At 60.5% G+C, this 11,499-nt stretch overlaps 1 protein-coding gene across 1 annotated transcript; it reads right to left on the reverse strand.

Annotated features, from left to right (window-relative positions):
• Window positions 1-132: 132 nt before the first annotated feature.
• Mcm2 (minichromosome maintenance complex component 2) lies at window positions 133-11,455 on the reverse strand. The gene is made up of 16 exons (XM_071605888.1): window positions 11,373-11,455; window positions 10,370-10,599; window positions 9,793-9,968; window positions 9,446-9,706; window positions 8,849-9,068; window positions 8,440-8,647; window positions 7,096-7,230; window positions 6,322-6,513; window positions 4,865-4,958; window positions 4,204-4,454; window positions 3,836-3,962; window positions 3,390-3,502; window positions 2,212-2,463; window positions 1,731-1,913; window positions 1,208-1,363; window positions 133-973 (listed from the first exon to the last, which is right to left on the reverse strand). The coding sequence occupies exons 1-16, from the start codon at window positions 11,376-11,378 to the stop codon at window positions 863-865; spliced, it is 2,715 nt and encodes a 904-aa protein (XP_071461989.1). The 5' UTR covers window positions 11,379-11,455; the 3' UTR covers window positions 133-862.
• Window positions 11,456-11,499: the final 44 nt, after the last annotated feature.

Genomic DNA, 11,499 nt, shown 5'->3' on the forward strand with positions numbered 1-11,499 from the left:
GAGACCCTGTCTCTAAATAAAATATGAAAAGGGCTGGGGACAGGGCTCCAGGGTTGAGCTCCTCTGGGTTCTATCCCTGGGACCAAAAAAAGAAGAAACAAATAAAAGAATTGAGGCCAATAGATACCAAGGTTTCGATTTTATTCAACTTTATTAAAAATCTGAACTACAGAAAGAAAAAACTATGTACAAAGCAATGCAAGAAATAACCCGGGACGAGAATCCTATTAATTAATATAGGAGTAAAAGTGGTGAATAATCCACGTGCCCCGTGGTAGATTCCTTACGTCCCCCAGTCAGGGGACCGAAGCCACACTATCACAGGAATCACAAGCACTCAAGTAGGAGCTGTGAGTCCTTCTACAACAGGACAGAAATCCAGAAAAACATCTGCAGACAGGAGGTACCACGGGTAGGAACCTAAGCAGTCAAAAGCGTCCACTTGAAAGGTCTGACAGGTGCCGTGGCGCATGCCCAGTATCTCAGCGACTTGGGAGGCTGAGGCAGGAGGATCTCAAGGTGGAGGCCAGCCTCAGCAAAAGACACCAAGCAACTGTGACCACCTCTAAATAAAGTACCAAACAGGGTTGGGGATGTCACTGAGTGGTCGAGGGCTCCCCGAGTTCAATCCCTGGTACCCCCCACCCCTCCGAAAAGTGTTCCTGAAGCAAAAAAGTGAGGCCAGAAAAATAAATACTACCGGTGACGCTAGACATCCCTCTGCCAACCGTAACCCTAACCCCGAGTCTCCCAGGAGTTTGGGTTTCACGTCCACAAAGCACAAAGTGACTGAGCGCTGGGTCTGATTTCCCCCGAATACGGTGTCATCGGGGAGTCCCCTCCGGGTGGCCCCCGGGTGACCTCAGAATTGCTGCAAGATCAATTTCCGCTTCACGTCGAGGCTGAACTTGTTCATCCTGAAAAGGTCACTGTCGTAGAAGGCAGAGAGGTTGTGGATGTTGATCTGCCGAGCCTAACGGGGGGACAAAGGCCAAGTGTGCGAGTCAGTGGACTTAGGGGGCCCCGGAGGAGGCGATGTCTAGAATCCTCGCAGCTCGGGAGGCCGAGGCAGGAGGATCGTGAGTTGGAGGCCAGCCTCCGCCAACTTCCAGCTGTCACTCGAGGCCCCTCCGCCAAGCCCCCGAGGATGACGGACAGGCTCCCCAGGGAGCCTAACCCTAACCCAACCTCCCACGGGAGCCCGTACCTTGTCCACCAAGTCCTTCTCGGGCACTTCGATCGTGTCCTGCTGGGCTCCAAAGCGGTTACGCTGATACGTCACCTGCTCTGCCACCAACTGCTTCAATATGAAGAGCAGCAGCTCGTTGTTGTCGCGCCGGAAGGAAAGATAGCGGGCAAAGGTCTGCAGGAGGAAGGACAGGTCAGACACCACCCAGGGGGACCATTTCTGGTGGCTCCGTCCCCCCCCCCCCAGGCTCCCAACAGCCAGGTGAGGGGCAGGGCCACACCCAGGTGGGACACCCACCCCGCCAGTCCCCAGCTCTGCTCTTTTGAGACAGTCTTGCTCAGTTTCTTAGGGTCCCGCTAAATTACGGAGACAGTTTCTTAGGGTCTCACTAAATTGTAGAGGCCGGCCTCCACCTTGGGATCCTCCTGCCTCAGCCTCCTAAGCATGTGGGAGGCAGACCAGAGCCCCCTAGGCCTGCTTCCCAGAGCTGGCCCTCCCGGCCACGCTGCACGGGGGGTCCCCCGGCTGAGACGGTGCCCACCTTCCTCATGCTGCGCATGACGCTGAACTTCTGCGTGTCGATGAAGCTCTCCAGCATCACGCGGATGGCCATATTGACGTCGTCCTCGATCACGTAGTTCCGCAGGTGGATGCGCGCGTGGGCCTCGGCCATGCGGATCATGGACTCGATGTGCCGCACGGTGATGGGGATGCTGCCCGTGGCCTGCGGGGGGGACAGGGCAGGCTCAGCGAGGGCGGAAGGAGCTGCCGAGTGAGCTCCGGGCCTCTTCCAACCGCAAACCGGTCCACTCCAGGGGCTGCTGTGCCTCCCGCTTGGTGCTAACGTTGGGCACCCGGGCGGGACGGACCCCAGGGTGCTGCCACCCCTGAGCCCCGTCCCCAGCCCTTTTATTTTTTATTTAGAGACGGGGTCTTGCTGAGTGGCTGAGGCCGGCCTCCAACTTGCGATCCTCCTGCCTCAGCCTCCCCAGCGTGCACACAGCGGCGGCCCAAGCGCTCACCATGGACTCCTTCCTCAGGTCGCTGTACATCTTGGCCACCTTGTCCTGGTCCATCTGGTTGAGCTTGGGGTGCACCTTCTCCTTGGCGTAGATGATGTACTTCTTGAGTACCTCCTGGGGCAGCGGCTCCACGCCGTACGCGTTGGGCATGGCTGGCTCTGGGGTGCTGCCGTTGACCATCCCCCCGTCCTCCTTGTTGCTGGGGTGGTGACGCACGTGGCTGCCCACCACGAAGCGGGCCAGCATCTCGTCCTACGGTAGCGGGGACAGGCCCTGAGCACGGTGGGTCACACACGTCCTGCCCACCATGTTTAATTTTTTGGTACCAGGGATGGAACCCAGGGGCGCTTCACCCCTGAGCCCCGTCCCCAGCCCTTTTTCTATTTTATTGAGAGACAGGGGCTCGCTGAGTGGCTCAGGGCCTTGCTCAGTGGCTGAGGCTAGCCTCCACCTTGCGATCCTCCAGCCCCAGCCTCCTGAGCCACTGGGATGTCAGGCGTGGGCCATATGCTCTTATATCGTCTCCAGGCCGTTTTCAGAGCCCAGAACACGATGCTAAACCTGACAAAGTCCTCCCAGAACTCACTGCCTGGTGAGAGAGAAGCTATCAACACACTCTAGGTGGGACACAATGCCGCCCCCCTATAGGGCCAGCTTCACAGAAGAGCTCTGGCCCAGGAGTGTGGGGCCAGCCCGGCCAGCACAGCATGTCCCCGTTTCAGAACAGAAGACTACACGGCACCAGCCTGTAATCTAGCAATTCGGGAGGCTGAGGCAGGAGGATCGCCAGTTGGAGGCCAGCCTCAGCCATTTAGCGAGGCCCTGAGCAGCTCAGCGAGACCCTGTCTCTAAATAAAAATAGAAAATAGGGCTGGGGACGGGGCTCCGTGGTCGAGGGCCCCTGGTATTAAGGTGGCTGGGGAGGCAGATGGTCAGGGAGGGACCAGGACGGCTCTCAGGGCCTGGCAGGGGCCGGGAGGACCGTGAAGTCCTCATGAGGCCAGTGCAGGGGCTGCCGTGGGCTGGGGACAGCAGCCCCTGGACGCGAGGGACAGGAGCAGAGAGGAGCAGGGGACACAGGAACAGGCAGAGGACCGTGAAGGGCACTGGGGAGGGGGGAGCAGATGCGAAGGAAGGAGACATCAGGACAACTTGGGGCCAAGAGGACGAGGCTGTACCTGGACAGGGTCCACAGTGTCCCTCACCACACACAGGACATCGAAGCGGGAAATGATGGGCTCCGTGAGGTCCACGTTCTCCGAGAAGGTCAGCGAGGGGTCGTAGCGGCCACCTGAAACCCCCAGGAGCCCCGGTCAGCGTGCAGGAGCCCACCCCGCTCCCCACCTGGGAAAGCTGCTCCCAGCCCCAAAATGGCTGCCTGGTGCCTGCCATCTGCTCTGGACCAGGAGACAGTAAAGCGATTCCTATAGCAGAGCCCCAAAGAGCCCACGGTGTGGCAGAAAGCCGTTCCCCAGGAAGGACATGTCAGAGCAAGACGCGAGGGAAGGACCGGGCGCGGTGGCACACGCCCGTCATCACCAAGGAGGCTCAGAGGCTGAGGCAGGAGGATCGCAAGTTGGAGGCCAGCCTCGGCCACTCAGCAGGACCGCGTCTCTAAGCCTACCAATGGGGTTGGCGGCGGCGATGACGGTACAGCGGGCCTGCAGGGAGGTGACAATCCCGGCCTTGGAGATGGAGATGCTCTGCTGCTCCATAGCCTCGTGGATGCTGGTCCTGTCCTGGTCATTCATCTGTGGGAGACACAGAGGCCCGGGAGGCTGAGGCAGGAGGATCGCGAGTTGGAGGCCAGCCTCAGCAACTGACGGAGGCCCTAAGCAACTCAGCGAGACCCTGTCTTTAAATTAAATATAAAAAGGGCTGGGGACGGGGCTCAGGGGTCAAGGGACCCTGGGTTCCATCCCTGGTACCAGGAAAAATAAAATAAAAAATTCTAATTCCTGGATCCCACCTTCCCCGTGTCCTGGGACCCACCTTGTCAAACTCATCGATGAGACACACTCCTCGGTCGGCCAGAACCAGGGCCCCAGCTTCCAGGGTCCACTCTCTGCTGACCGGATGCCGCTGGACGTAGGCCGTCAGGCCCACAGCCGAGGCCCCCTGGCCCGTGGTGAAGATGGCGCGGCTGGACACCTTCTCGATGTATTTGAGGAACTGAGACTTTGCCGTCCCGGGGTCCCCACACAGGAGCACGTTGATGTCACCGCGCACTTTGTGTTTCCCGCCTAGAGAAAGGGACAGGGGTGGACAGGTGGGTGAGGACCTTAGGACAGGGCTGGATCGTCCCCAACCCTCCCCAAACCTACGCATTAGATCTTTCCAGATACATTCTTTGGGTGGCTTGGGGACTGAACCCTGAGCCAGGCAAGTGCTCCACCCCTGAGCCCCGTCCCCAGCCCTGTTTTGCATTTTATTTAGAGACAGGGTCTCGCTGAGTTGCTCAGGGCCTGGCTAAGTGGCTGAGGCTGGCCTCCACCTTGCGATCCTCCTGCCTCAGCCTCCCGAGCCCCTGGGATCACACTGCACCTGGCTGATTTTTGTTCTCTTATGGAAAAAAAAAAGAATTAAAACGAGCCTCTCCTCTGCCACACTAGAGAGCCACCAGGAGAGGCACGTGGGACCCCCGGGTGCTCACCTGGGTTCTTGGGCTCCCCGCCAAACAGCGCCAGGGCCAGGCCTCTCTTGATGTCCTCGTGCCCGTAGATGGAGGGGGCAATACTGGCAAAGACCTGAGGAGAGCAGGGGACACGCAGGTGAACAGGAGCCGAGCACTGACCCCTCAGAAGGAAAAGAGTCACTACCCTTTTTGGGGGGCGGGGGTAACCAGAGGTTGAAGCCAGGGGTGCTTAACCCCTGAGCCCTGTCCCCAGCCCTTTTTCTATTTTATTTAGAGACAGGGTCTCACTGAGTGGCTCAGGGCCTTGCTAAGTGGCTGAGGCTGGCCTCCAACTTGCGATCCTCCTGCCTCGGCCTCCCGAGCCACTGGGGTGACAGGCGTGGGCCACCGTGCCCAGCTATATGTACATGGATTTGTTCTCAACCTCCACAGCCCCTTGCCCTGCCAGGCTCTGCTTAGCAGCACCTGGAGACACCGCTGTGTCCCTCACACTGTCACCAAGGGTGACATATTCCACTCCTGTGTCTCAGTTTGTTCATGAAGGACATGGGCACAGAGGAGAGCCGCAGCCCAGGAGTTTGGGGGTTGTTTTTGGGGGAAATGAGGCCCGTGGGCAGGCGGTGATTCTCCTTCGACCCTTCCTCTGCCTGGGGACTGCCCGGGTGTCACTGGGCTGCAGAGGTGGCCGGTCCCCGACACCGTCCCGCCCAGCCCCTCTCGCCTCCCGGGATGAGGTAATGTCTCTGCAGGACAGAGCCACCGGCCAGCTCTCTGCTTGTCACGCTTCTCTTCAACCAAGCGACCAGTGCAGCCGGATGTCTGCCCTACGCCCTGACCAAGGTCCTCCAAGAGGTAACAGGTCCTGGGGCTCAGTCCCGTCTTGGGCCTGCACTTCCCGAGGATCCCTTAATCCTAACAAGACCCTGGTTTCCTTCTGGTCTACAAAGGAGGGACACTGCCAGGCGCCCCTGAGACCCCAGTGACTCGGGAGGCCGAAGCAGGAGGACCACAAGTTGGGAGGCCAGCCTCAACAGAGCGCTGAGCAACTCAGCGAGACCCTGTCTCTAAGTAAGATATAAAAAGGGCTGTGGACGGGGCTCAGGGGTGGAGGGCCTCTGGGGTCCACCTCTGGGACCCCCGGCCCCGCAACCTGCCACACACACGCACAATTCAAGAGGCCGAACGAGAAGCGAGGCTGAGAACCCGGAGCCACAGGGGGACAGGAAGGAGTGGGACCACGAAAATGACACAGACTTTCCGAGTGAAAGGCAAGCGTCTCGATTTCTGCAGAGATGCCTGCTGACCCGGGTGTCCCAGAAGGTGACCTTGACCTCTGACCCCAGGACCCCTGACCCAGGGCACAGGGAAGTTCTACTGCTGATCCCACTGCCAGTGCTCGATATCAAAGCTGCTCCAGTTTGGCCACCAAGCCCGGGGGGGTGCCCATGAAGCCCGGTGTCCCCGCCGCCACCTGCCTTCTGCCCGATCTGCTGGTCCTTGGAGAGGCTGGTGATCATCTTCACGTCCTCGTCCGTCAGCTCCCCAACGGCCACCTTGTTGTCCTTCTTGGCCACGTGGTTGGCCAGGATGACGGTGGCAAAGACGGGGAAGCCGTGGGCGGTGTTGAGGGACCCGTCGTAGTTGTTGTGGTAGATGCCGGTCAGCTCCTGGGGACGGCGAGAGGCCAAGTGGTCGGGGCCCCAGAGAGGGTCACAGGATGGAGCTGTGACCTCCCTCTGGTCTCCCTGCCTCCACTCCCTGAGCTTGGCCTGCTAGAGCTGATGGGATGCCCGGGAGGCGAGGCCTGGCTGGTGAAGTTCAGTCACAGGGGACGTGACCTTGACCTCTGACCCCCAGGGGCTTGACCTTGACCTCTGACCCCCCAGGAACCTTGACCCAAATTCCTCCCCTCTCTGCTTTCCCGGGAGGCCTCCTGTGTTCTGCTTCAACACCAGGCCCCAAAGGGGACAGGGCCAAGCAACCCTGAGGCGGAGGCCTCAGAAACCACCGTGAACCTTTTTTTCCTTATACGTCGATTATCTCGGTTGTTTTGTCACAGCAACGAAAGCTGACAGATACACAATCCGTCGCGAGCAGGAAAAGCTCTTTGCCCCAAGGACTCAGGACCTCATCTCAGGCCAAGCGTCCCTGCTACCAATGACCGCTGACCGCCCCCCAACAGGCGTGGTGGCTCAAACCAGTTCCCTCTGGACCTCGGCCCCTTCCCCAGCGCACGCCTGGCCACTTACGATCTCGTCCCCCGGCTTGCAGCTGTCCACCAGATCGGCGAGGAGAATGGCGTCCTTGGAGCGGGGCAGCCGGCCCGCGGCCACTTTGCCCGGACTCTCCTGGATGCGGATGCGTTGGTAGTTCTGATAGATGGTCTGCGAGGGACACAGAGAAGTCCTGGGGCTCATCCTCCCCACGGACAAGACTTTCCTGTCCCTAAAGCGTCCCTTTTCCTGTCACCTAAACCTGAATGAATCCACAGGACTGAGAACAGGCAGCCTGACTGTTTGTACCTCCAGAGGAGGAAACAGAACACCAAAGTCGCCAAGGAATGAGCCCACTGGGGCCCAGTAGGCTGCAGCACGGACCTGCAGGGCCACCGTCCCCCGAGAACGCCCTCTATTGGCTACTTGGGTTCACGTTCTGGTGCTGGGACCTAAGCTGTGTGATTTTGGGCAAGTGAATCCCTCTCTCTGTGCCTTCACAGAACAGGGATGATCATATTGAAACCAAAAACTCAAAAAACAGGGATTAAATCAAGGCACGGATACGAAGCCCCTGGAGCAATGTGTCAATAAAGCCCCAAAGTGACAGGACCAGCCAGCCGTGCACAGAAAGTTCTTGACTTTCAGCCAAAATAAACCTTTCTGCATTATAACTCGCTTTATCTCTGGTATTTTGTTATAGTAACAGCGGGCAACGAATTAAGGTAGTTGAAAGCATAAAACTCGGATCAGCATTTTTGCTTGGGCTCGGATCCTCCAGGCCACTTGGCTGGGTGGTCCCCTCAGCCGGTCACTTCTCTGAACACCCATTTCTCCCTCAGGAAAGCGGAGCCACCTGCTTCACGGGGCTTCAGAAGACGTACATTCTGGGTTCCCAGGAAGTGGGGTCTGAACCTACCCATGGGCAAGAGACTCAGGGGAAGGGCGGGACCCGTGAGGACCCCAGGGAAGGCCAGTGGACCTGGGGAGGTCCCTGGGCAAGACTGGCTTGGGCCTTCCCACAGCGGGTCTTTGGCTGTGGGCAGTCACAAGCAGAAGTTCTAGAACCTTCCGGGCACTTCCTGGCCAGGTGAGTCCAGCTTGGACAACTTGTAGGAACTGCAGAACTGTGAGAAAGGAGTAGCCAAGCCCGACAGTGGACAGGCAGGGAAGGGGAGCTGGGCACTCTCCAGAGGAAACAGAAATCTTAGAGGCTCGGGAGGCTGAGGCAGGAGGATCGCAAGGTGGAGGCCAGCCTCAGCCACTTAGCAAGGCCCTGAGCAACTTAGCGAGACCCTGTCTCTAAATAAAATAAACGCGGTGTGGTCACCCTGAGGCTGCACCCTGCCCACGGCCCATGGCAGGCCCGGGGCCTCTCACCTGTTCCATGTTGACCTCGAAGGGCCCGGCGGACTGGCACTCGGGACAGGAGCCCGGCTTCACCTCCTGGTTCTGGGACTGGCAGAAGGGACCGAGGACGAAGCTGCACTTGTTGCAATTGTACTTGACCATGCTGAGCTGCGGCAGGACGCCCGTGCAGCTGGTCACCACGCCGCTGGTGCGGATGAGCTGGTTTAGGTGCAGCTGCCTGGGGAGGCCGGGAGGGGAGGCCAAGGCGCGTCAGAGGCCGGGAGGGGAGGCCAGAGTTGCGGGGCACCTGGCGCGCCACCTCCCCTGAGCCACCTGAACTTACTAGGATGAGGAAGGACCCTCCCTGGCCACAGCCACCCCACCTGAGCGCCCTGCGGTCATGACCGCCCTGGACCCCAGGGTCCCCTCCTCAAGTCACCTCAGGGAGCGCAGCTCCTCCACCAGGGGCAGGTGGGAAATGCGGACGTGGATGTGGCTGGCGATGCGGTCGTACTTGGGGTACATGGCCAGCACCACCTCGAGGGCCGCCTCGTCGAAGATCTGGAGCAACTCGGCGGGCGCCTCGGGCAGGAAGTAGGCCAGGACGTGCTCGCGGGCCGCCAGGTCCTCGTAGTTGACCACCAGGCTCTCCTTGTTCTCTGCAGGTGACAAGGGGGACGCTCGGCTCACGGCCCAGGAAGCTCACCCGGCCCCCGTGTTGACATCCAGCCAGAAAGCCCCCCTGGAGGTGGCTGTGGGACCCAGATAAGTGACACGCCCCCCATTCCCAGCTCCCCAGAGGGGCGAGACCCACAGAGACCAAGGCCGGAAAGGAAACTAGTAGCTCGGGAGGCTGAGGCAGGAGGATCGCAAAGTGGAGGCCAGCCTCAGCCACTTAAGACCCTAAGCAGCTCAGTGAGACCCTGTCTCTTGATAAAATATTAAAAAAGGCTGGGGACGGGGGCTCAGGGACCCTGGGTTCAATCCCTGGCACCCAAAAGAAAACCCCAGATCTGTAGCCAATCTGCCCCAGTACCTTTGCACATGTCGCTGATGCGCTCCTTGAACACGTTGTGCCCGTGGCCGTCCACGTGCGTGCGCAGGAAGTTCTTGAAGCGGTGGTGGATCTCCAGCCGCGGGCCGGCCATGCTCACCCACTCGCGCACCGAGTGGCCCTTGAGGTCCTCCAGGTTCTCGATGCTCTCGATCATCTCCTCGTCCTCCTCGCCCTCCTCCGTGGCGCGCTCCACCTGGCGCCTCTTGCGTGCAGGGCGCTCATCGTCCTCCTCGTCGCTGTCTGCCGAGGCCGGGGACAACTGTGTATGAGGCCGGTCCCCTGCGTGGCCCTGTCCCTCCCCTCCCACAGTGCACAACCTGACCTACCGTACAGCAGCCCCCTGCGCATGCGCCCCAGGCCCCGGCCAGCCTCCCGGTCTCGCTGCCGCATGACCCGCTCAGCGGCCTCCCTCTGGCTGGCGGTCAGCTCCTCCACGTCCTCGTCATCCAGGGCCAGTCCCTCGGTCTCGTAGGCGTCCAGCTCTGGGATGGCCCGGTAGTCCCTGAGAGAGTCCCCAAATGGAACCAGTCAGTGACCACCCCGGCCCCCAAAACGCACCCAAGGCCTGGAGCTGCCCCATGAGGCTCAGAAACCCCAGCCCGCCACCCCTCCAGGTCGGAAAACCGCACGCCTGTCCTCCCGGCGGCTCGGGAGGCTGAGGCAGGAGGATCGCAAGTTGGAGGCCAGCCTCAGCCATTTAGCAAGGCCCTGAGCAAACTCAGCCAGACCCTGTCTCGGAGGGGCACTGTGACTCATGAACTTGTCCCCCACCCCCCAGACCCTGGCCCCAGCTGTTCTGAAAGGCGAGAAGGCACCCGACCCAGAACTTTCCAGCACCCTCAGCGAGGTCACCAGGACAAACGGGCTCCCTGCCACCAAGCCCAGAGCCCGCAATGAAGGTACCTCTCCATGCCGTCTCCAATAAGCTCCTCCCCATCCTCCTCTTCCTCCATGGGCCCCTCGGTGCCCAGCAGCCCCTCAGACTCATCCTCAAAGGGAGGAAGGTCACGGCCAGGGCTAGAGGTCAGGGCATCAGTCCTCCGGGAGCTCCGCCCAGGGCTGGAGGTCAGGGGGTCATTGGCTCTCCGTCGCCGGGCAGGACTGGACGCCAGGGAAAGAGACTCGGATGATTCCTGCAGAAGAAGATGCCACCATCCAACACCCAGCCGACGTCTGAGGACGAGTTGCAACCTCAGGACCTTTGCACTTGCGGTGCCACGCTGCCTGCATGCTCTCAACTGAGCAAATATCTCAAGTGACAGTTGGGAAACAACTTGTCACAACCCCCAACGCTGCGGATCACTCCTGTTACCCTCCATTTTCTTCATGAAAAACATTCCCGTGAAGAAGTGCAGCGCCAATCATCCCAGCGGCTCGGGAGGGAGGCTGAGACAGAAGGATTGCAAACTGGAGGCCAGCCTCAGCCATCGGGTAAGGCACTAGGTGACTTAGGGAGATCCTGTCTCAATTTTTTTTTTTTTAAAAGGACTGGGGTCAGGGCTTGGTGGTTTCGTGCCCCCTGGGCTCGGTCCCCAGAACCAGAAAAAAAAAAAAAAGTGCAGGAAGAGGTGGCGGCCCGGCGCCTAACTTGTGCACGCCCCGCCAGGTATACAGATGGCGCCCAAAACGTGCGCGGAGTGGAAAATGAAAGGGGCCGGGAGGGTCGGGCTTAGGGAGGACCACGGGGACGCGGGTGTCCCCAGGCGGGATCGAGCAGCGCGGGTCCCCATCACCACGCGGGTCTTGCAAGTCAGATGGGGACAGAGGGGACCGACCTCCCCCGGCGTCCCCACCCCGGGCGGGCCGCACAGGGGCGACACGCGGCCTCCACCCGCCGTCTCGGCGCTCGCACGCCACCCCCGCGGCCCGGCCGGTGTCCCCGCGAGCCCCGCCACCGCGCGCTCACCGCCATCGCTGCGCCGCGCTCCGCTCCGCAGCTCCGGCCGCCACCAGGTTTCGCGCCAAAAGCAGCCCACGTGACCCGCCCGAGCCCGGGAAATCGCCCGGAATAACATTACGTCATGACGCAGCGT

Source organism: Marmota flaviventris, chromosome 20 (genome assembly GCF_047511675.1).
Source record: "Marmota flaviventris isolate mMarFla1 chromosome 20, mMarFla1.hap1, whole genome shotgun sequence".
Classification (NCBI taxonomy): domain Eukaryota; kingdom Metazoa; phylum Chordata; class Mammalia; order Rodentia; family Sciuridae; genus Marmota; species Marmota flaviventris.

Excerpts from the sequence above, each read along its gene's own strand:
- Mcm2 (XM_071605888.1), bottom strand. Across the intron at positions 9,707-9,792 it reads GCGCAGGGGGCTGCTGTACG|ACAGCGACGAGGAGGACGAT; the intron begins GTAGGTCAGGTT and ends CGGCCTCGGCAG. Across the intron at positions 4,455-4,864 it reads CGGGGAGCCCAAGAACCCAG|GCGGGAAACACAAAGTGCGC; the intron begins GTGAGCACCCGG and ends CCCTTTCTCTAG.